Here is a 25,141-nt window from a genome sequence, read left to right as displayed (position 1 = left end):
TGGCACCTTGGACAGTGTTTCCAGGACCTTGGACAGCCGGGATGGAAACAGGAGCGGAGACTCCTCCTGGAAGGGCAGAAATGTGGATTGGTCATTGCTTTGCTGCTCCTCAAGCAGGGATATGTCCCTGACAAAGCTGCTGTGGCTTGTGGCAATCTCTGGGGGACAGGAGAGGGCTTGTGCCACCACAGAGGGGACACAGCCACGCCTGAGGTTTGCTGGATGAACCGAACTTCCAGGGAAAACCTGGATAAAGGGCTCTGTAATCCTTCACTTTCACTGAGAGCTGGGTCAAGTTATGACTTCATTTAAACCCCAGATAAAACAAACTCTGGGCCTGGCTGTGAAATATGGGATGTTTGGCTCCAAGGCTGGGAAATCCTTTCCATCACTGGTGTAAAAACGTCCCTGAGCTCTTTGGGAAGCGCCGTTCCCTCCTCCTGCCACTTCCCAACGTTTAATTTTGCTTCCTGCCCCATTGGGAATTCGTTTCTGGGTCAGCCCTTCCCAACCTTTCAGCGCATTAATCGCCGTGTTGTAGCTTTGATTAAACTGCAAACTGTTCCCTTCCTAATTTAGCTTCACTAATTAATGAGGGGATGACTGATTGGGCCCAGGCTGGCTGTGATTTGCTGCTGTCACTGTTGGGGGAGTGGGTAAGGCCAGAGTCGCTCCCTGTTCCAAAAGGAGGAGGAAAAGGAGGGGAAATCTGAGAAATCCTGGAGTGTTTGGGCTTGGAAACTTGGTGTAGCTTCTTCATTTTAAAATGTTATTAAAATTAAATTAAATTAAATTAAATTGTTGTTTATATGAGCAGTTAGGGTAAATTCTCTTTTCCTTAGGTGTGCGTGGAAAACACAACTCTGCACCTCTCTGCTCTGCTGGGCAAAATGATTAATTTCATAATTTTTCCCTCAATCCGTGAATATTTTTACCCTAAATTTACAGAAATCCCAGTCTGCGATCCAGGCTCGAAACAGAGGAGGAAGAGCTTTATCAAAGAGGCCAAAATATTATTCCTTGGAATGTGGTACTGATGTGCATTGAAATAAAAATTAATAATGGCTGAATGATGTTGATTTTACCGGGATTTTGATGTTGTTTTTGCAGGGATTTGATATGGATTTTACTGAGATTTTGAAATTGTTCTTACAGGGATTTTGATGTTGATTTTATAGGGATTTTAATGTCAATTTTACAGGGATTTTGATGTTGATTTTCCAGGGATTTGATGTTGATTTTACCGGGATTTTGATGTTGATTTTCCAGGGATTTTAATGTTGATTTTACTGGAATTTTGATGCTGATTTTCCAGGGACCCGAGGCTGATTTTCCAGGGACCTGAGGCTGATTTTCCAGGGATTTGATGCTGATTTTACTGGGATTTCAGTGTTGATTTTACTGGGATTTTGATGCTGATTTTCCAGGGATTCGATGCTGATTTTTCAGAGATTTGATGCTGATTTTACTGGGATTTCAGTGTTGGTTTTACTGGGATTTGATACTGATTTTACCGGGATTTTGATGTTGATTTTACTGGGATTTTAATGTTGCTTTTACCGGGATTTTAATGTTGATTTTACTGGGATTTTAATGTTGATTTTACTGGGATTTTGGGACTGGAAGCCCTGGAGAAGGGACCCCTGAGCTTGGCACAAAGTTCCTGCTGGGATCAGCAGATTTTATCACCCACCAGCCCGGTAGTAATGCACGCCTGGAAATATTTAAATAAAGCACAGCAGCCCGTGTGGCTGAGAGAATTTAAACCACATTTAAATAATTCCCCGAGCCTCGTGGGCGCTGGGCAGAACCGAGGTGTGCAGAACACGAAAAATCCTCGTGCTTTTTTAGCATTAAAATGATTTTGGTTGCTTAAATAAGAAACCTTTTTTTTTTATTTATTTTTTTTATTTTTTTTTTTTTTTTAATTTTTTTTTTTTATTTTAATTCTTGTTGGGGTGTTAACAACAGCGACTGAAGGTGAGCCAGAGCTGCTTCCTCATGGCTGGAACTTGATAAGGCAGGGGGGGTATCAATCAGCCTTCCTGAATTAGCATTTCCCTGATAGGGATGCACAAAGCCTTTTAATGAGCACTTTCAAGTCCCCCAGCTCTGTTGGTTTTTTTTTAAATTTTTTTTTAATTTTTTTTTTTATTTTATTTGCCTGCTTGTTCCTTAGCAACAGGCAGGATTGGCAGGGAGCAGGAGTTTGATGTGTTCTAACATAAAGGGTTTACAGGGCTGGAAATTGCACGCGAGAAAAAACGAGGATAATTGTGGTTTATTGTTTTGGCACGGGGTTCAAAGATAAACAAACAAACCTTTGGGGGCCCCTCAGAAACTTCCTGGCGTGTTCTTCTTCCTGCCTCTGTTCTCCTGGAGAACTTCTCCACCAAGCCCGGAGTTGGGATTAAATAAGACTTTTGTCTGGTTTCGGGGAATTAACACATCAGAGGAGGAAAAATCGGGGAGCTGCTTGATCTGCATTAGAAAGGGGAATTAAGGAATGTTGTGTTGGAATGTGTGGAAAGAGAACAAACATCCCACAAAGCTTTGGCAGAGCTGCAGCTCGGGGGTGGTGGCACCTTCAGCCTGGAGAAGAGAAGGATCTGAGGAGACCCCAAAGGCCTGAAGGGGCTCCAGGAGAGCTGGAGAGGGACTGGGGACAAGGGATGGAGGGACAGGACACAGGGAATGGCTTCACATGGACAGAGGGCAGGGATGGATGGGATAGTGGGAGGGAATTCCTGGCTGGGAGGGTGGGGAGGGACTGGAACAGAATTCCAGATTTGCTGCGGCTGCCCCTGGATCCCTGGAAGTGTCCAAGGCCAGGTTGGACATTGGGGTTTGGAACATCCTGGGATAATGGAAGATATCCCCGCCCATGGCAGGGGTGGGAATGAGATGGGATTTATTATTTTTTCCGTCCCAAATCCTTTTGGGATTTCAGGATTCCATATTTTATGTAGAGGAATGCCCTGGGAATGGGAAACTGCTGGGTGTTGGAGTGGATCAAGTAGCAAGGGACTTTTAAAGTTTATCCAGCCCCACCCTATGCCAGGGCAGGGACACCTCCCGTTATCCCAGGTTGCTCCAAATTTTTCCCACACTCCCCCTGTGCATCAATCCTTTTTTTTTTTTTTTTTTTTTTTTTTTTGGCTTTCCAGGCACAGGATCACAACTATTCTATCCCAAAATCTGCTGCCAGAACCTGGGGAGGGTCAGTGCTGAGCAGACACCCTTCACTTGGGGAGCACCCACTCTCTTTCTGTGGGATCCCACCCTTGAGCTCCTGGGAAATGTCCAAGCCCGGTGCAAAGGGGATGATGCCAATTAAGCTTTTCTTTAGTGAGCTTTGGGCTTTGCTGCCTTCCTGCTCAGGGCAGATCCCCTCACAGCCCCTGGGTCTCTGCTGAATCCCTCTGGATTGGTGCTGGCTGTGCCAGGGCAGAGCTGGAACACCCCCACCAATGTCCTGGGATCCCCACCCAGAGCTGCTCCATTGAATCCCAAACCTGGAGCCTCCCACCCTTGATTTAAACCCAGCAAATTCTCAGGAATTTTCATATTCTACCTCATAAATACCAGAAATTTGGGTGTTTTCACTCTAAACACACTCCTGGGCACTTCCAGGTCACCTCCATGGGACAGGTGGCTCCAAACCTCATCCAGCCTGGCATTGGACACTTCCAGGGATCCAGGGACAGCCACAGCAAGTCTGGGAATTCTGTTTAACACCCCACCACCCTCACAGCCAGGAATTCCTTCCCAATATCCCATCTCACCCTGCCCTCCACCAGTCTGAAGCCATTCCCTGTTTCCTGGCACTCCAGGCTCTTGGAAATAGTTTCTCCCCATGTTTCTTTCAGCTCCTGGAAGGTCACAATGAGGTCACCCCAAAGCTTTTCTTCTCCAGGCTGAACAATCCCAATTCCCCAGCCTTTCCTCACAGCAGAGCTGCTCCATCCCTCGAATCATCTTGGTGGCCTCGTCTGGAAGAATAAATTCCAACACCAGCAGCACAAAATTGCTCAAAAGGAGACACCCATCCTCTCTAGGGAATTCCTGACATGGGCACTTTCCATGAGGTGCCCTGGATTTGATGTTGGGGTTGAGTCAAATTCAATGTTTGGGGCAGGTGCCCTTTTGGTGTTTGCTCTGCTGTTGGGTCCATGCAGGGTCAGAGCTGCTGCTCCTCCTGCTCTCATCCCTCCTTCCCTTCTGCCCAAATCAGCCCAAATTCTTTAATTACAAAACACACCACAAAGAGAGGAGAGCGAGAAAACCTCTCCAAGCACTTCCTGGTGATTTTATGGGTTCAAATTTGATTTTTATTCTGTTCCAAGAGGAGGATCTTAATCCTTCTGCAGCAGCAGCAATCTGGTACCTGGTACCCTTCAGGCGAATCCCTTTATCCCATCCCATGGATCCCATCCCATCCCATCCTATCCAATGGATCCCATCCCATCCCATCCCATCCCATCCCATGGATCCCATCCCATCCCATGGATCCCATCCCATCCCATCCCATCCCATGGATCCCATCCCATCCCATCCCATCCTATCCCATGGATCCCATCCCATCCCATCCCATCCCATGGATCCCATCCCATCCTATCCAATGGATCCCATCCCATGGATCCCATCCCATCCCATCCCATGGATCCCATCCCATGGATCCCATCCCATCCCATCCCATCCTATCCAATGGATCCCATCCCATGGATCCCATCCCATCCTATCCCATGGATCCCATCCCATGGATCCCATCCCATCCCATCCCATCCCATGGATCCCAACCCATCCCATGGATCCCATCCCACGGATCCCATCCCATCCCATCCCATGGATCCCATCCCATCCCAATGATCCCATCCCATGGACCCCATCCCACGGATCCCATCCCATCCCATCCCATGGATCCCATCCCATCCCATGGATCCCATCCCATGGATCCCATCCCATGGATCCCATCCCATGGATCTCATCCCATCCCACAGAACTCCCCGTGCCCCTCCAGCTCTCACTGAAACCAGACCTGCCCAGCTCAACCCTGCTCAGCTTCATCTGCAATGCTAATTAAGAATGATGACTTATTTAAAACTCCCAGGCTGTTTCCTGGGGGAATTTTGGCACGCTCAGGCACCGGGGAACAGATCCCTGCTGTCATAATTCCCAATTCCCCGGGCTGAGGTCAAGGAAAGGTTTCTGCCAAGGAAGGGTTTCAGCCAAGATTTGGCTCAGCCCGTGCTGCCTTGTGGCATCTCTGGCAGGCAGAATTCCCTTGGAATTCCCACTGGGATGAGCTCCTGGGGCTCCCCGCAGCCTCCTGTTTGCAGCATTCCAGAGAATCCCATGGATAAGGAAGGGATGCACCTGTTACCTGCTGCTGCCAGTGGGTTGTGCCACTCCACTGCATTATGTGCAAACAGCTCTGCCTCACACCGACCCACCTCCATCCTGCCCAGCCCCTTATCCAAGGAATCTTCACCTCCAACCCCTCCTTGTCCGAGGGAAGGGTTCCAGGTGGGAATTGCCTTTTGTGGTGTTGGAGCTGGGTCACTCAGGAGTGGCTTTAACAGCTAAAAAAATCTCGGAGGCATCGGCAAAAACCGGATTTAATTTAAATTTAACAAAGCTCAATTTCAAGGTTCGCTCTGTCGCTGCGTAAACGCACAAAGGAAAATCAGATCGAGATCAATTTAATCTGATTTGCACAGAGGGTACAAAAGGAGGAGAGTGCAAAGGGCACAGGGAGACCCTCCCGCTGAGCTGCTCCTTACCAAGCTCAGCCCAAGGTTTGATCGATGGCTTTGTGCCCGAAGGATTCAGCAGCACTTAATCATCCAGTAATTTAACACTCGTAGTAAATTGTGTCGGAGCTTTTCCGTGAGCAGGGGCTGAGCTGCAGCCCTGGCACCGCTCCTGCTGCTCCTGCTGAAGGTGGTGAGGACGATTCCCACACTGACATGGAGGAGGTCATGGAAAGGTGAAAATTCCCTCCTCAGGAGCTCTTGGATCTCTCAGCTGGAGGTGTCAGCCCGGGTCCCATCTCAGCTTTTGGGTGTCACAAATGTGAGGGTTGGGGAGTGCCAAGGGGTGTCACATTCTGAGGGGTGTCCCAGTCCCAGGGATATCACACTCCCAGAGATGTCCCATTCCCAGGCATTTCCCATTCCCAGAGATGTCCCAGTCCCAGGGATGTCCCATTCCCAGGGATGTAACATTCCTAGGGATGTAACATTCCCAGGGGATGTCCCATTCCCAGGGATATCCCATTCCCAGGGATGTCCCACTCCCAGGGATGTCCCACTCCCAGGGATGCCCCAATCCCAGGCATTTCCCATTCCCAGAGATGTCCCACTCCCAGGGATGTCCCTTTCCCAGGGATGTTCCATTTCCCAGGTATGTCCCACTCCCAGGATTTCCCATTCCCAGGTTGTCCCATTCCCAGGGATGTCCCATTCCCACATTGTCCCATTCCCAGGGAGATGCCAAGGTCCAGGAGGGCTCCAAGTCCCTCACACTGAGTTTCTGTCCAAAGGCTCATCAGCTGCTTGGCTTTGGTCACCTCTCAGTCTCCTGGATTCCTCAGGGAAATCGTTTCCCAGGGTTGTAGGGAATGATGGGATTTCCCATCTCCACCTTGGTGAGGCACCAGGAGCTCAGACTGCACCATCCTCACCTTGGTTGTGCATGTTCCTGATAAGGTTTGGGGAAGCCTTATCAACCAAACAGTTCCAGCACTGAGGGCTAATGAGAATTCCTGGAATTCTGGAGCAGCCTGAAGGGTGGGGAGAAGGGAAAATCCACCTGGCCGTGCTGGGAGCTATCCCAGAATTCAGGCACTGAGTGTCTGTGGGAATGGGATACAGTGACAGCAGGAAAACGTCCCCACTTTTCCTCCTCAGGTTTAAAATCCTGGTGGAAAAGCAACACTGCTGGTGTGGCCTTGGTCGTCTCTTCCCTGGATTTGAGCTGAGCTGGTTCTGTTGGAATGGTTGGGAATATTTTGGGAGCACTGAGGAAGATGTGACCTCCTGATTTGGAACTGGAGCTGAGGGATGTAAGAAATGCATTCCCACCAAAGAGGTGGGAATGGGGACAGCAGAGTTGGAATGGGATTTTCAGGAGAGCTTCATCACTGGTGGTGTTGATGGATCAACCCTTTCCTCCAAAATTCCAGAGGAGAACAAGGAGGAACCTGGATCTTCCCCATTCCTGCAGCCTCTTCCTGTTCCCAGACTGAGCTGCTCCCTCCCAAGATCCTGGGAATCTGCCGTGTCTCCATTCTGTGCTGATTTTTCTCCACTTCTAAAAGACCTTTTTCTAGCTGAGAATTAATTCCCTTTGTTTCTTCCTCTTTTAGGTCTTCATCCCATTTGGACTGGAATGAGGAAATCATTATCCCAACTCAGCTCACTCAAGCAGTGCCTCATTTTGTCCAAAATATTGATTATTACTCCTTAATTATTTTATTCCCATATTTGAGAAATTTGAGGGAATTTTTTAGTTGGTGTGTTTTTTTTTTCCCTCTCCATTCAGAGTTTTTTGTAACTACTTTTTTTAAATTAAAGATTAAAAATTTGAGGAAAAAATTGACTTTGAAGGTAAAATTAATCTTTGATTTTGTAATCAATTAATTAATGAAGTAGTGCAGCCCCCCCATATATATATACACACATACATATATATGTATACATATACACATATATACATATATATATATAATACATATAAATATATATATATATAATATATATATAAATATTTAAAAATATATATAAGGTTGGTCACTTAAAATAAGTCCTTGGAGACCATAAATTTTCTTTTTCCAGTGGTCTGGGACAACACTAAAGATTTCCAGGCAACTTTTCCCAGTGGCACAAGGACTGTGGGAGACTCATCTCCAAAATTCCAGCTGCCACATCCCCACTGTTCTGCTCATTCCTTCTCATCTCTCCCTGAATTCCACCATGTTTTAGGGATAAAACAGATCTTGGAGCCATCAAATTCTTGCTCAGTGAGGACCCCAGCAAGGCCAAAGCTGAAATTTGGAATCCTGGCTGCGTATTCCAAGTATTTCAAAAGGAAGCTGCAGGAATTGAGTTTTGTAAGGAAGAGGACGGAACATTATTTGGAATTTTTAACGCATCCGGATTGAAACACGCTCTGACATTTCCTTCACTAAACTCACTTGGCTTAATATTCAGCAATCTCCTGCTCATTATGTTTAAATGCCTTGGAAAGAATAACCAGAGCCGCGTTCAGGGAAGAACTGCTGGATGTGGAATGGCTTTTTCTCCATAAAAATGTGAGTTAACCCTCGGGAAGTGGAGATCTGACTCGTTTGTACAGAAAATAAAAACGGAGCCCAGAGGAGCTCCAGAACATCAGCAGCCCCAACTGATGCTGAAAAGAGAATTTCCCACCTCTTCACCAAATTTTAATTTTTATTTTTAACTCTGGATTCCCACCAGAACTCGGCCGAGGAGATTCCGGTGTCCCGACAACTCCCTGCTTTTCTAGGACTTTCATCAACAGCGCATTGCCATGGAAAATAAAGGATTTTTTGGTGTCTCCATCATCCAAAAACATCCATATCCCACCTGAGTGTTCTGGGATGTGATTACAGTTTCTGGGAAGTGTGTGGCCATTCCTACAGGATGCTGAGGAGAACATCCTGGTGCGTTGGAAGAACTGGAAAATTTTCCAAGGATTTCCCTTGGGAAACTCACAGCTCTGAAGGGCCAACACCAAAAAGCTCCAAGGAGTTTTCCAGCACTGCAGGGGCTTTCCTTGGAAGCTGTGCTGGCACTGGAATTTTCCAAGGCCAGGTTGGAGCAACCTGGGATAGGGGAAGGTGTCCCTGCCCATGGATAAGCTGGATGAGCTTTAAGGTTCTTCCAATCCAAATCATTCTGGAATTCCACGAAAACAGAGAACCCGATTTTCCCATTTCCATGAAAACAAAGAACTCAATTTTCCCAATTCCTGCCAAAAGGAGAGTTTTCCATTGATTTGGGGTGATTTTTTTATAGCAGATGTTCTTCCCTGCAGAATCCTCCATGGAAGAGGAGTTAATTTCAAACCCTTGCGATGCTCCAGAGGTTTCCCACAGGGATGGGACGTGGCTGCTCTGGGATGTGTGTGAGGAACATGGAATGTTTTGGTCCAGCTGGGGTGGCCTGATGCTGTGAAATAGGGCACTGGATCAAATCCAGGATCCTACAGAAATAACCACTGGATGAACCCCTCCAGAGCTGCAGTTTCTCTCATTTTCCTCATTCCTGCTCTCTTGCCTCATTTTCCAGTGGAATTTTTAAAGCTAATTCTCAGTGTGTGGCCGATTCCCACGGGATTCTCCCTTCATGGTGTGACCACGTCACCATCCCCATCTCCTCCAAGGAAACCTTCCCAGGGAACAGAAAACATCCCCCTTTTTTTTTGAGCTTTCCTGTGGAGAGGACTTTGCCTTTGTTTTTTCGTTGTTGGATATGGATATTTCCTTTTCCCTATGTGGGAGGTGTCTCCTGGTGTAGCAGAAGGAATTCCTTGGGCGGAAGAGTTGGAATGAGATGACTTTGAGGTCCCTTCAACACAAAGCATTCCAGGATTCCATAAATAGCATCACCATTAGGATCTGTTCCCTACAACGTTCCCAACATTAGAAGAGGCAGGAGAAAGGCACTAAAAGGAAATCTTTCCCAGGGAAAATATAAAAGGAAATGTTTTCCTGGGATGGAGGTGCCAGTGCCTCACTGATCCTGGTTTTTGTTTTCCCAGGACACCCGAGAGTCACCTCCACACCAGCCTTGTTCCCAGGAATTGTGTCTGCAAGGGACGCTCAAAGTCACTTTGTTGGCAAAACCTTTGGATCATCTCTCGGGGCTGTTGGCAGGAAATCAGCGATGACGGAATTCCATAAAAACCTCTTCCAGCGCTGGGGAAATTGGATTTCTTGTGTGAGAGTCCTGGGCAAATCCAGCAGCCTCAATCCTACAGATGCCTCTCTCACATTTATCCATGGACAGGCCCAGCCTTCCTGAGCTGTTCCCCATTTTTAGCCTTTATTGCCTTTTTTTTTTTTTTTGGGTGTAATTCCAGCCTCCTATTCCAGGAATTTTTACACCCACCCTTTTTGTTCCTGCTGATTTGTGCTGGGGCTCAGGCAGGCAGGAGTCCCCACGCCAAGGTGGCTGCCACAGAAATTGTCTGGGCCTCGTTCCAGCTCGGGATCGTATTTCTGGAAGCACTTCCAGAATCCCAAACGTCCCCGGAGGAGTTTCACGGTGACTTCACAGCCACTTTGTGCTTTGGGGTTGTTTGAGGGCGACGCTGCCTCAGGGGCTGGCGTTGGGTTGTGCTGATTCCGTGGAGCAGGTCCGGGGATTTGGGATTGGGAGAGGGTGGGCGGCTCCCCGTGAGCAATTTCGTGCTCCTTCTGTTGAATTTATTCTTCCAGAGGAGGCCACCAAGATGATTCGAGGGATGGAGCAGCTCTGCTGTGAGGAAAGGCTGGGGAATTGGGATTGTTCAGCCTGGAGAAGAAAAGCTTTGGGGTGACCTCATTGTGACCTCCCAGAAACTGAAAGAAACATGGGGAGAAACCATTTCCAAGAGCCTGGAGTGCCAGGAAACAGGGAATGGCTTCAGACTGTGGGAAGGCAGGGAGAGATGGGATATTGGGAAGGAATTCCTGGCTGGGAGGGTGGTGGGGTGTTAAACAGAATTCCCAGATTTGCTGTGGCTGCCCCTGGATCCCTGGAAGTGTCCAATGTCAGGCTTGGGGCCACCTGTCCCATGGAGGTGACCTGGGAGAGAAGAAGTGCCCAGGAGGGTGTCCAGAGTGAAAACGTCCAAATTTCTGTTATTTATGAGGTAAAATATGAAAATTCTTCCATGCTGTCAGCCAGGATCCATCTGGAGCCTTCTATTTAGAGCCTTGTTTTGTTCCAGTCTTTGCTTTTCATCAATGACAGGTGAAAAACGTCCTTTTATTTTCTTTTTTTTTTTTTTTTTTTTTTTTGGATGTTCTTGAGATCCAGGCATGTCCTCGAACTGCCCACTGCTCGTTTGACTTTCATCCGACAGGAAACTGTCCAGCAAGCCCTTGATCCATTATTCCAGGGCCGTTTTTATTCTGCTGGTTGGTTTAATGCCATTTTCCAGACATTTCGGAGCACAATAAGTCACCAGAATCCCGACTGCTCGGCGGGTTCCTGTGGCTCTTAGCACGGCAAGGTAAAACTGATGTGTTCCAGAAGGTTGGGCTGGCTCTGCTTTTCCTCCTTCCCTTTGCAAAATCAGTGCTGTTCACTAAATATTTATTTAATCCTGCTGCTCCATCTTTCATTGTCTCCGCATCCACGGGAGCGAACGGCACAACCGGCGAGGAAGAACAGCCTGTCACAGGTGGGAAAAAAACCTTGTAGGTAAATCTGTTTATTCTGCCCTGAATTATGGAATATCCTGAGCTGGAAGGGATCCAGGGGCTGATCGCATGAGGAGTAAATCCATATAAAACCAGTCCTGTTCACTTCGGTGCAATGTTTGTGTCGCGTCCGGGTCGGCAGCTCAGTCGTTTTACTGAGTCGTTTTACTTCTCCTCCTCAGGGAGGAAGAGAAGAAGCTCCAACGGCAAAAGAATTCCATGGAAAAAATCCTTTTGGAGCAGTTTATTGGTGCAGGCAGGGACATCCTTTGGGACAAAGGGCTGTGATATAATTCTGTGTGAGGCCAGAATGTTATCAGCCCCATGAAGGTGTTTTAAGTTCTGAGTGTTGCCAACGACCTCTAAGAAATGGCTTAAAAATAATTAACGAGGTGACTTGATCAAGTGTGTTTTGAAAAGTAAAGGGTTTTAATTAAGGAGAAAATAACAAACCCTATAAAACAAAAGAGTAAAAGCCATGCAAGGTGCAGGGAGGTTCCTTACACCTCCTAAGACACTCCAAAAAAGCCCTGAGAGACTTTTTTGCTCATTCTTAAGTACACAACGATCAAGGGTTTTTTTTTTTTTGGCAATAGAAACAGTTACAGGTTTTGAGGTGCATTTCAAATATCCAACAAGTGCCTTTGTGCTGACACTGGGCCAATTAGGGTGTAAGAAGCATCAAAGGTTCTGTTTCTTCTCCTTTAAAAGTCCTGGGGTGTAACTGGAGCTCTTTTCCTGATATGGGAACATTTTCTGGGTTGTGGGGGTGAACCACAGCAGGGCTCCTGCAGCTGGTGCTGGGCAGGTCTGGGAGGAAGCTGAGCCTTGAGGAGTTTCTGGATCCTAAGAGAGCTGCTGGAAACTCCTCCCCAGGCACATCAAAGGTGGAGTTCATCCAGTTGTGGAATTCTGGAGCTGGGGGTGAGTCCATCCCCTCATCCAGATCATCAGTAAAGGGGTTAAACAGGACTGGCCCCAGGACTGAGCCTTGGGAGTGACCAAACTGAGTTTATCTCCATCCCCACCACTTCCCAGTGTTTTCTCCACACATCCAAGGCAGGAGCAGGCAGCTCCTCCAGGAGGATTCTGTGGGAATCAGCGGGAAATCCTTTATGAATCCAGGCAGTCACATCCAGAGCTTTTCCCTCATCCACGCGCAGGGAAAGCGATGGAATGAGATCAGGATGCTCCTCCCTTTGGCAAACCCAGACTGGCTGGGCTGATCCCCTGGTTCTCATGGCATCCAGGATGAGCTGCTCCGTGGCTTTCCCTGGCACTGAGCTCAGGCTGACAGCCCTGGAGTTGCCTGAATCCTCCTTCCAGCCTTTCTTGTCCCATTTGGGACCCTGGAGTCACCTGGCACCTCCCCAGGTACCACAACAGCAGGAAAGTGATGGAGAAGGGCTCTGTGAGCACTTTCCTGAGCTCATTTTGGGAATCCCATCAATTCCCATAAATTTACATGTATCCAAGTGCTGCAGCAGCTCCCACTTGGATTAGGGGCTCCATTCTGCTCCCCATCCCTTTTTTTTCCAGCTCAAACACCTGGAAAATGATTATCTTTTCTCTAAAAGCAAAGAAGGACCTCAGCCTTTTCCTCATCCTTTATCCCCTAAAATAAAAAAAAAAAAAAAGTGCTTCCCACTTTACCCAACAGAGGTTTTCCATGGCTTTCCTTTCACTGCTGTTGCATTTCCAGACCCATTTTTTCTTGTCAGCCAGATTAAATTCCATCTTGGCCTCATGAAGGATGCTGATACCAGCCCATCAACTTTTTCCGAGGTGCTTTGAACAAAATAACCGAGCAGGGAAAAACCTCTGGGGCCTCGATTTCTCTCAATATTCAAACCGTAATGGAAATTATCCGACGCCTGGAGCAAAAACCTTATGAAATGTCAGGGTTGCCGTGGGTTTAAACACACGAGCAGTCAAAGCTTTGTCAACTCCCATTGGAATTTGAGTCAGCCAAAGAAATCTGTGTTGTTTCACACACAGGGGGCTTTTTTTTTATTATTATTTATTTTTTTATTTTTTAATTTTTTCTAATTTTTTTGTTTTATTTTTAATTTTTTTTTTATTTTTTATTTTTTATTTTTAATTTTTTTTTTAATAGGGGGGGAAAAAATAATGAACTTGCTCCTCCAAGGGCTGCAATTCCTGACTTTCAGCAGCATCCACAAAGGGAGCTTGGTGGAATCTTCAGGGCAAGCCCACCCGGGTGTGGAGGGAATATTTACAGGTGAGGATTGGAGTGTATCAAATGATTTTTCTGTTGCTGCCGGGCCCGGTTGTGTTTTTTGTCTTGGTGTAACTAATGGAGCCAGTGGCTGAGCGTGAGGGGGGAGCACTAAAGAGGCACAGACTGGATGGATCCAAATAATAGAATTGGAACAAAAAAACCCCACACACAAAATCAAAAACAAAAAAAAAAAAACCCCAAAAACCCACAAACAAACAACCCCCCCCAAAAACAAACAAACAAACAAACAAAAACCAAAAACCAAAAACAAAAAACCCCCCAAAAAACCCCAAAAAACCAACCCCCCCAAAACCAACAAAACAACAAAAAACCAAAACAAACAAACAAACAAAAACCACCACAAAAAAACCCACAAAAAACAAAAAACAAAAACACCCAAAAAACCAAAAAACAACACCAAAAAACCCCAACCAAAACCAAAACCAAAACCAACCAAACAAAAAAATTCCAGTTGGGAGCGAAGCTTTGAATACAAAGCTCGTTTCGAGGTGGGTTGAGATTCAAAGAGACAAATAAACTGTTCCCGCTTTTCCCTGAGGATGTGCTGGGTCCAGACTCCAAGGCTGAATGAACCACAGCAGGACATTCCTGGGGAGCTGGGTGGGATTTTTGGAGCAGTCACCATGAGAAGGGATGATTTGGTGTTGCTGCAGTCAATGATCAATTCCCGAATCCCAAAAAAACACAGGAAAAACGGCACGAGCCACCTTTGGCTCAGCACCATCCTCAGCACATCTGGGATGTTTTTCCTCCTCAGACGGTGTCTGGAAAAGCAGCAGCTCTCAGAGGAGATTTTTGATGGCTGTAATTAATTTAATGGAGGTTTTCAGTCTCCTAAAATACTTTTTTCCCTGTTGGAATTTTCCCTCCAGCCAGGAGAAGCAGCTGGTTTGGGAAAATCCCTTTTTCTGATTTTCAGTATTTAAAGAGGGTTTGTAAAAGAGAGGGAGGGCGATTTTCCTTGGGCAGGTGGTGAGAGGAGAAGGAAAATGGTTTTAAACCAGAAGAGGAGAGATTTAGATGGGATATTGGGAAGGAATTCCTGGCTGGGAGGGCGGGGAGGGGCTGGGCTGGAATTCCAGAGAATTTTGGAATCTGTGCTGTGGATCCCTGGAAGTGTCCAAGGCCAGGCTGGACTTGGGGCTTGGAACCCTCTGGGATAGTGGAAGATGTTCCATGACAGAGGAGTGGAATGGGATGGGATTTAAAGCCTCTTCCAACCCAAACCATTCTGGTGTCACCATAAGACACGAAAATGAACGACACGAACAAAGTCAGGTCATCAGGACAAAAAGAGAAATTTATTTTCTACTTTGATTTATATAGATTTTGGACAATGACCAGGGATTGGAGGATGGAGGTTGACACCTCTCCAATGCACTGATCAAACTAGAAGTCCATCAATTGTCCCTCCTCAAGAGAGGAACGATAAACAAAACAGTTTAGTTTTGTTGCTATAACATCACTTTGTTTACATGAAAACATGTGAGAAACTCCTCTATAAAAATACAAATATCAGAAAGCTGAAAAAAGTCAGGGCGACCCTCTGGGATTCTGTAATTCAGCACCAGGATCTGATTCAGCACCTTCCTGGTAAGGCCATGGTGATGATGCACTTCCTGTCAAACAGAAAATCCCTGGATTATTTTCCTTTGCTCAGATTTTCCTGGAATTTGTTTTTTTTTTTTTTTTTTTTTTTCCAACCTGCGGCACCGTCCCCATCTCTGTGACCCCTCTGAAAGGTCTTTGCTGTGTGAGGATCCAAACAAAGCTGGTCCAGGTTTGCCCATCTGTTTAACTCCTCTAAAGGACATCCTGCATCCCGAGCTCCTTTTGTTTGGAATTGTTTGGGGCCTGCTCGTTCCCAGCCTCTCATCCCCAGCAATCAAGGGGCTGATTTAATCTCCCTTCCTTTGTGTCCTTGATTAAAAGGGAGCAGAAGAGAGACAAAGAGAGGCAGCACAGAGGAGTCAGCAGCACGAAAATGCTGCTAATTCAGTCCCATTCCCAGCCAAGTGCAGTGATATTTTTGGGATTCTCCATCAGGAATTGTCTTTTCTGGTGTGTCTCTCATGCTGTTGGCTGTGGAGGAAGCTGAGACCACCGGATTAGTTTAAAATCTGCTTTTAAGAGTTTAAGGTATCATCAAATCAGCCCAATTCTTGAAACACAAACAGTTCAGTGCTCCGAAATCCAGGGGAGCCATCCCTTGGGAGAGAAGGGATTGGGATTAAATCCCATCCTGTTCCACCTTCCACTGGGGAAGGCCCTGGAATGGAATTCCGAGAGCAGCTGTGGCTGCTCCTGAATCCCTGGAAATATCCAAGGCCAGGCTGGATGGGACTTGGAGCAGCCTGGGACAGTGGAAGGTGTCAATGCCCATGGAAAATGGGTGGGAATGAGATGGGATTTAATCCCTTCTATCCCAAATAATTCCATGATTTTCTTTACTGGACAATGAGGGAATATGGGAAGAAAATTTATTTTATAAAACTCCCCAAAGTGAGTTTTCCTGCACAGAAAAGGGATTTGTTTGGAAAAGAGCTGGAAAAGCTTCTGTGTGCCAGGGCAGAGTTTGGACACCACCACCCTAAACCTGCACAGGGGATGGGCTGGTGCAGCCTGTGGGATTTCCCTGAATTCCAACCCTTTTCCAGGCTGGGTGCAGGTGCCCCCCTTTGGGTGGGTTCACCTGGGAAAGGGGGGAGTGGCGTTTCCCCAGGTGGGATTTGGAGCCTCCATCCTGTGGGACAAGTCTGGATGCAGAAATTCCCTCCCTTTGCTCACAGTTTCTCTCCCTGCTGGGCTGGAGAAGGTTTCAGTCCCAAAGAGTGAGATCAGAAAATCCCTTGGCTTTGGAGATCTCTCCTGGCCGGAGCCAGAGCTCCCTAAATCCTCTTTGGAGCTCAGCTGGAGCTGCTTCCCCTCCTCTCCTGCCACTCCACTCTGGATTTTTTTTTTGTGTGAGCCTTTATTTCCCGCCACCATCCCAACCTTCCAGTGTTTTATCCTCTCAAACGCCGCTTGCTTTGCAAAGCCTTCACTATTTCATCAGCGACATGAAGCATTTTGCTGATTTTTCCTTTTTTTTTTTTTTTAATTTTTTTTTCTTTCTTTCCCTCCCCATTTCTTTGTTTTCATCCCACATCAAAGCCGTGGTAATTGAGCATCTCCCCAGCAGCAGGGCTGCTCTATTATCCCTGACATCCTCCTCTGCTCCCAGCAGGCTCTCCACGAGCACTCTTCACTGCTGGCACTCATCCTTTCTCTGAGCAGAGATGTGTTTGAGAGCCTTCTGGGCTGGCTCTGCCTGGGCTTTGCTGGATGGGGGGCCGTGTTTCTTTAGCGTAAAGTGAATATTTAATGAGCTGAGGGGGGTCTCAGGCTCAGCAAAACATCCTCGGCCCCATGGCTTTGAGGGTGTTTTGGGGATAATTTGGGATTTTTTTGGGTTGAAAGGTGGATAATTCTGCTCCTTTCTCACCCCGTGTCACCTTTATGTCCTGATTTAACCCATCAGGATTCCCGCTGAAATAAAATCTGGATTTTCCATCTTTCATTCCAAAGCAAGGCCTGGTTGTGGCCATGAAGTTTTCCCTCAGTTTTATGCAGCCGCTGCCCGAGGATTAATAATAATTTCTGATTTTTATTGGAGCTGTGCAGAGAGCAGAGGCTCAGCTCCGTGGGCAGGGTTTTGGAGGAGGAAAGGAATGCTGAAATCCGGCTGCTTTGTCACAGGGAATTAAAACGGAAAACTAAGACCTGACAGAAATGGAAGAGCAACAATTTATCAGCGAAAAATATTGAATTTGTGCTCTGTCTCCTGTCACTGATCCATTTGTCACATGTCTGGTGGCTGAGCGAGCGTTTGAAATCCGTCACTTCAAAAGAATCGGGGGCCCGTCTTCTGATTCCTCGTCTGCAAGGTGGTAATTTGGGATTTTTCTCCGTAACCAGAGCTCGGATGGAGCTCTGAGCAACCTGGGATGGTGGAAGGAGTTTCCTGCCCTTGGGATGAAATGGGATTTAATTTGGAAATCAGCCTGGATGTCTTGGGTTGCAACATGTAAGGAAAAATGTGTGTTCTATTTTTCATCTGTTGGAACTGGTTGGGGAGGTGTTTCTTTCTTTATCTCTTGTGTGACCCATCCCTCATAACTCCAGGGGGATCTTCTTTAATATCCCACTACCCAACTGGGACTGGGATCCCCAACTGGGATTCCATTCCCATTGTCCCCAAGGCTCCCTCAGGAGGTGTACACGGAATCAGATGATTTTGAAGGTATTTTCCAGGTGTTTTGGGTTGCAATGCAAGATGTAACCAGCATTTTGTATTGTATTCCCATCTGTTGAAACCTGGAGTTTTGTTTTTTTTTTTCTTCACCTCTTCCATGACCCATTCCTCTTAACTCCAGGGGGATCTTCTGTCAAAGGGCAGCTGTTAAACCAGCTGGGGCAGTTCTTTATCCCCTCCAGGCCCATCCTCCCCCCAGGGGATCTCTGCTGTCCATGGCCCATCCAGGCTCACTGCAGGGCTCAGACAATTCCATCAGCCCATGGGGAGATGCTCCACCCAGGGGGAGGAGCCCAGCATTCCCACCTGGATCAAACCTGGCATTGGGAACAGCAGCACAGCCTGTTTGCACTGGATTCCCAGAGGGAGAGCAGACCCAGCTCAGCACCACTGGGCCCTTCTACAGGATCATCTCTGCTCCAGCAGAACCACATCTGGCCCTGCAGGAGGGCTGGGCTGGGCTGGCACCAACACCCTGAGCAACAACAGGGGGTCACGTTGTGTTATGACTCTGTCAGAGTTTGCTTTTTTGTACTACTGCATTTTTATTTTTAATATTCCTAATAAAGAACTGTTATTCCTATTCCCGTATCTTTCCCTGAAAGCCCCTAATTGAAAATTTACAATCATTTAGAGGAAAGGGTGTTTGTGTTCTCCATTCCAAGGGAAGCTCTGGCTTTTCCCTGGCAGACACTTGTCTTTCCAAACTAAGTCAAGGATCGAGGAGGATGGAGGAGCAATTCCTAGAAAACCCCAGCAGGATTTCTAGGATTTTTGTTTGTTTGTACCACTACATTTGTATTTTTAATATTCCTAGTAAAGGACTGTTATTCCTATTCCCATATCTTTGCCTGAGAAGCCCCTAATTTCAAAATTATAATATTTCAGAGGGAGGGGGTTTACATTTTCCATTCCAAGGGAAGCTCCACCTTTCCCTGACATACCTGTCTTTCCAAACCAAGACACTGGAATTCTGTGAAAACATCAATTTCAAGCCTTGAAGGGTAACAAAACACAGCTCACAGGGTGGAAATTATTTAGCTTTTGGTCTCTCTGTGCCCTGTCAATGGAATTAATCGGCTGCTGGCATGGATGGTTTGGGATTTGTCAATCCCTGTGCTGGCCGGGCAGGGCTGAGCTGGGGGAGAAGCAGAGTGGGCAATAAATTGTGGCTCCGTGCTCCCAGTGCCTGCTGTGCACTATTAAACTGCTAATTTGGGTCTGCTCTGAGAACAGGACTGCTGAGATCCTGCATTTCCAACTCAAGGGCTTCCCATTAACAAAAAAATCAGGATATATCGACTGGAGCTGGAGGAATAAATTGTCCTGCTCAGTTAATTGGCTCCTCAGGCTCCCCCTCCAGAGCTGCTCTGCTGTTTCCTCTCCCTCTTTGTCTTTTCCCTGATTCCTCATGGATTCTTAATTCCTAAAGGATCCAAAGGCGCCGTAATTGAGGCAGAACGTCCCTCTTTGAGCCATGGGAACCTGAGAGGATTCCTCACTCCTTTTTATAGGGATGAGCTGCAATTACTGCCACAGTCGGCTGGAAAAATGGATATTTTCCTTTCTTCCATGGGAGAAGGAGGTCAATTGCAAAGTTGTGGGTGTTGGGGTTGGAAGTGCCAGCAGATCCTGTGTGATAATGAGGGATTCATTAGGAATTTTTATCGGGAAATCTGGTTTGTGGTGCAGGAAGAATTCCCTCTCTCCTCTCCCTGTGTGTGAAGCCGCCAGGCAAATAAATATTTCCCAATATTTCCATCATGGAAATCAAAACTTGAGCCTGACTCCAGCTCCACGTGCAAGGATGGCTCAAAATTCCAAACCCAGGCTCGGGCTTGGCAGGCTCACAATGGGATCCACACTCCTTAATCTGTGATTATCATTAGCAGCTCTAATAATAATAATAATGACCAAAGAAGTAATTAATGATGCCGGGCTTGGCATGGACTTAAACAGAAATATTATTTGAGCAGTCTGAGTCTTTAAAATTAATTGTTTCCTCTAATTTTGCTTCAGTAGGAGTCAAATGAAGTGTTGTGTGTGAAGCTGGAATGCTGGGAGAATTCCACAGCTCCGGTTGCATCCCCAGGCAGGATGGGATACTGGAATCCAACTGAAAGTGGAGGAAATCCCTCCAGCTTCCTTGACTTCTGGTGGAGCTTCAAGTAGAGAATTAATCCTCAGCAGTTTAGTCAGGGTTGCCTTGCCTTGCCTTGCCTTGCCATGGATCATACAATTGACAAAATCCATAAAATCAGAGCTCCACTGGGATTGGGTTTGGGAAGATTCTTCCCTTCCCAAATCTTTCCCCTTCCAGAGGTTTCAGCTCCTGTTCCTGGTGTGGGACAATCCTTGGGAAAACTCCTGGCCCAGTGGTCACTGGATCAGCTGGAAAAGGACATTTCTGAGGCCGTGACCAGCACAGTGTCACACCTGGCCAGTGGAGACTCCCACAGCAGCCACGGGAAATTCCTTTGGGAAGAACCAGCGGAGAATTTGTGTTGGATCCACCTCTTTTATTTTTATTTATTTCCCCCTTCCAAGCCTCGCTGATTTTCCATTTTTCCATTTCAGGAAAGCTTTTGGAGCTCATTCCCTTTAACTTTTCTGCTACCTGGGGGTTGACAGCAGAGTGATTTTTTCCCTTGCTGCTCCGGGAAAAGCGGTGTGAAATCCGGGTTATTTGATTTTGATGGAATGCTCTGTCAGTGGAGCACCACGAGCCCTGAGTCAGATCTATATTTCAGCTTTTCTGGCGAGTTCATGCCCCCAGATGCTGTTTGGGCTGTAAATAACCTCGTTTGGGAGTGATGATGCCTCTTATTCCTCATCCATCCCCTTCCTCTGGGTGAGAATCCGTGTGTGACTCTGGAAAAATTTAAGCGGAAAAAAATGAGGTAAAATACACATAAACACCTCCCAAAATTTTTTTTTTTTTAAAAAAGGTGATTTCAAGCCTTTCTTTTCGGAACTCCCTTTGCTGCTTGAGCAGGGGGTTGCAAAAATATTCCCAAGTTTTTCCATCCGGCTTCAGGGATCTCATGGAATGCGGGTGGATGTTTAGAAGTTTGAGAAGGGTAATTTTAAACCAAAGAGACAAAAATCCGGGAGACGGGTAAAAATCCACTCACCTCCTCAATGGCTCCCTCAAAGCCATTTTAATCTGGGTTTTTAGGGAAAAAATCTTCTCTGTGAGGGTGGGAAGGACCTGGAATAGAATTCCCAGAGAAGCTGAGGCTGCCCCTGGATCACTGGAGGTGTCCAAGGCCAGGCTGGATGGGGTTTGGAGCACCTTGCCTTGGGATAGTGGATGGTGTAATTTTCATTTGGTGTTTTTTCAGTTTTCCCTGCCTTTTCCCCCTCCTGTTTTCCTGCTCTTTCCTCCCCCTTTTTACTCCTCTTTTCCCTGCCTATTTTTTCCTTTTTCCCCCACCTTTTTTTCTCTGTTTTCCTCACCTTTTTTCATTTTTCCCTCCCATTCCCTCTCTTCCCACTTTTTTTCCCCTTCCCACCTTTGTCCCATTTCCCATCTTTTTTCCCCTTCCTGCCATTTTTTCACTTTCCCGCCATTTTTTCCCCTTCCCACCTTTTCTCCCCTTCCCGCCTTTTTTCCTTTTCCCACCATTTTTTCCCCTTCCCGCCATTTTCCTCCACTTCCCACCATTTTTTCCCCCTCCCACCTTTATTTCCATATTCCCGTTTTTTCCCCTTCCTGCCTTTTTTCCCCTTCCCACCTTTTCTCTTTTCCCGCCATTTTTTCACCTTCCCGCCATTTTTTCCTTTCGCGCCTTTTTTCCCCTTCCCACAGTTTTTTCACCTTCCCACCTTTTTCCCTTTTCCCATCATTTTTTCATCTTCCTGCTAGTTTTTCCCCCTTCCCACCTTTTCTCCCCTTTCTGCCTTTTTTCATCTTCCCGTCTTTTTTCTCCTTCCTGCCTTTTTTCCCCTTCCCACCATTTTTTCCTTTCCCGCCTTTTTTCCCCTTCCCACTGTTTTTCCCCCTTCCTGCCTTTTTCCACTTCCCACCTTTTTTCCTCTTTCCCACTGTTTTTTTCACCTTCCCAACGTTTTCCCCCCTTCTCGCCTTTTTTCCCCTTCCCACCTTTTTTTCCCACATTCCCGCCATTTCCCCCCCCCTCCTGCCTTTTTCCCCTTCCCATCTTTTCATCTTCCCGCCATTTTTCCCCTTTCCTGCCTTTTTTCTCTTCCCACCTTTTTTCCCTTTCTTGCCATTTTTTCCTTTCCCACCTTTTTTCCTTTCCTGCCTTTTTCCCCCTTCCCACCTTTTTCCCTTTCCTGCCATTTTTTCCCCTTCCCGCCATTTTTTCCTTTCCCACCTTTCCCCCTTCCCATCTTTTTTCCCCTTCCTGCTTTTTTTCCTTTCCCACCTTTTTTCCGCTTCCCACTGTTTTTTCACCTTCCCACCTTTTTTCTCCCTTCCCACTTTTTTTTCCTCCTTCCTGCCTTTTTCACCTTCCCCCTTTTCTCCCCTTCCCTCCTTTTTTCCTTACTCACCTTTTTTCCTTTCCCACCTTTTTTCCCCTTCCCGCCATTTTTTCCCCTTCCTACGTTTTTTCACCTTCCCACTTTTTTCCCTTTCCCACCATTTTTTCACCTTCCCGCCATTTTTTCCCCCTTCCTGCCTTTTTTCCCTTTCCCACTGTTTTTTCACCTTCCCACTTTGTTTCCCCCTTCCCGCCTTTTTTCCTTTTCCTGCCATTTTCCCCCTTCCCACCTTTTTCCCTTTCCTGCCATTTTTTCCCCTTCCTGCCATTTTTTTCCTTTCCCACCTTTCCCCCTTCCCATCTTTTTTCCCCTTCCCGCCTTTTTTCCCTTTCCTGCCATTTTTTCCCCTTCCTGCCTTTTTCCACTTCCCACCATTTTTTCCCCTTCCTGCCTTTTTTCCCCTCTCCTGCCTTTTTTCCTTTTCCCTCCATTTTTCCCCCCTTCCCGCCTTTTTTCCTTTCCCTACTTTTTTCCCCTTTCCACTGTTTTTTCCTCTTCCTGCCATTTTCCCTTTCCCACCTTTCCCCCACCTCCTGGGCACCTTCTGCTGAAAAACAGAAAGGCAGAATTTGAGTTCCATTCTCAAACCAGATTTTCCTAGGAATTTTTGGGGCTCTGTAGGGAATCTTGGGAGCCTAAAGATCCCATCCCAACAAACCTGGGGAACCAAGAACTGCTCCGGTGGTTTTGTGGCATAAAAGATGCCAATATTGGGTGAGAAAATGCAATTTTCCAAGAAAATCTGCGAACTGTGGAGGTTCAGTCACTGCCAGCTTGGAATTTTAGTGGACATTCCATGGACGCAGCATTCCAATTGTCTGGAAAAACCTTTTGGGGTTTATTTTATAGGAAAACAGTCCTGGAAGTGCTCAAGAAAGGAGTAAATTTGGAATTTCCTAATGGCAATAGGGGGGGTGTGGGCAAAGCTTGGATTTGATCTTGGAGTTCTTTTCCAACCTTAATGATTCCATAAGAAATGGATTTTTATTTATTATAAAATAATAATAATAAATATTAATAATTAAGTACCCATGGAATAAATGGTGCTCAGCAGCTGTTTCAGTTGTTTTTTTTTTTTTTTTTTCTTTTTGGCACAGAATTCTTGGATATGTGGAAATATATAAAGAATAAATAGAAATATTTATATAAATATATTTTATGAGGGAACACAAGCTCAGGAATCATTTCCCTTTTATGTTTAGATCCCTTTTCTGTGTGGCAAACCTTAAATTGTGCTTTAATTAAAGACTCCCAACAACACTCGAGTAAGAAATGTGTTTATTAATTTTACCCTGTTTGCTCACAGAAGAGCAATTCCATTTTTAAAACGCTAAATCCAAGTTTTCCTAAAATCCTGGAATGGAACAGGTTGAAAGGGAGGTTAAAAATAATTTTATTCCATCCCCTGCCATCTTCCCCTATCCTATGATGCTCCAAGCCCTTTCATCTCATTTTCCTGGTAAAAACAACATGAAAATGTGAATATTCCTTGTAGGAGCAGCTGTTATTTTATAAGGACAAACAACTTTTTGATTGAAGAAAAAAAAATCCTTCAAATATTTGACAGGCAGATCCCAAAATATCAGGATTAATGGAGAAAAAAAAATAAATGGCTTTTTTTTTTTTTTTTTTTTTTTTTTTTTAAATTTTTTTTTTCCCCAGGCTGTGTTTATTTGTGCCATTGTTGAAATAAATGTGAAATAAATGTTGAAATAAATGTGGGTTGAAGCAGGAGCTGTCACATCCAGCCTGCCAAAATCATGGGGCTGATGGATGAGGAAATGCTGTTTGAGCTGGGAATTGTTTATTGGGAATAAATATTCCAAGGGAGGATGAGCTCCAGAGCCACCTCAGGGATTTTCCTGTTTTTTTTTTTCCTGCCTCCAGAGCCACCAGGTCAGGGATTTTCCACTGCAAATCCCCCAAGATTTAAATCCTTGGAGATAAAGATGGGATTGGAGTTTCTTTTCCATCCTGCATTTCTAGGAATGGGATATTGCCTGGGAAGAAAACAGAATTTTGAGATGAAATTTTCCTTGATCACTTTTACGACCCAAGAGTCACCTTGGGGAAGATTCAGCATTTCCTGCGGATTTAAGGTCACTGGAATTTGGGAATATAATCCCAAATATAATCTCTGGAAATTCCTGAGAATGAGGTTTAAGGGTTTCTCTGTGTGTAGGTCCTTCAAAATCATCTGGGAAGGGAAATTTTTCTCAAATGTTCCCTGCTGGAATCATAATTTTAAACATTTAGTTTCCAGCTCCAAAATATTTCTGGGATCTCACATTGAGGGAGCTGCGTTTGGGATAACGGGATGGAGGACGTTTTATCTCTTCCTGGAAGAGATTGGAGAGGAATAATAATAATAATAAATAACAATTGGATATCAAATGCCAGGATCAGCTGGGAAAAGGTTTTAAATGCTGCAGGTGAAAAGGACAATTTTATCGGGACATTTCCAGGTCAGGCTTGGATAAAGATTGGGAATTAATGGTGATAATAATTGAAAAGGCAACTTTAAAGGTAAATTTGAAGAGTTTTGAGCCCACAAACCTGACTGGGAGCATTTAATGCTCACTGCAGCAGGATGGAGTGATAAAATCAGCTGTGGAGATACCAAATTTATCTTCCTGAAAAG

At 46.0% G+C, this 25,141-nt stretch overlaps 1 protein-coding gene across 1 annotated transcript in view; it reads left to right on the top strand.

The window, feature by feature from the left end:
• Positions 1 to 9,911: 9,911 nt before the first annotated feature.
• The window catches only part of LOC310910907 (uncharacterized protein), a gene marked incomplete at its 5' end in the record, with an annotated part of 335,923 nt that continues 320,693 nt past the window's right edge, over positions 9,912 to 25,141 (top strand). The window contains 2 exons of the mRNA XM_083863980.1: positions 9,912 to 9,965; positions 21,860 to 23,251. Coding sequence (XP_083720106.1) covers positions 9,912 to 9,965; positions 21,860 to 23,101 — 1,296 coding nt within the window. The 3' untranslated portion in view covers positions 23,102 to 23,251. The remainder of the gene's footprint in view (positions 9,966 to 21,859; positions 23,252 to 25,141) is intronic.

This window comes from Zosterops lateralis (assembly GCF_965231275.1).
Source record: "Zosterops lateralis genome assembly, chromosome: 6".
In the NCBI taxonomy this organism is placed as follows: Eukaryota; Metazoa; Chordata; class Aves; order Passeriformes; family Zosteropidae; genus Zosterops; species Zosterops lateralis.
The sequence above is the reverse complement of the archived record's forward strand: the minus strand, read 5'-3'. Positions and strand labels throughout refer to the sequence as shown.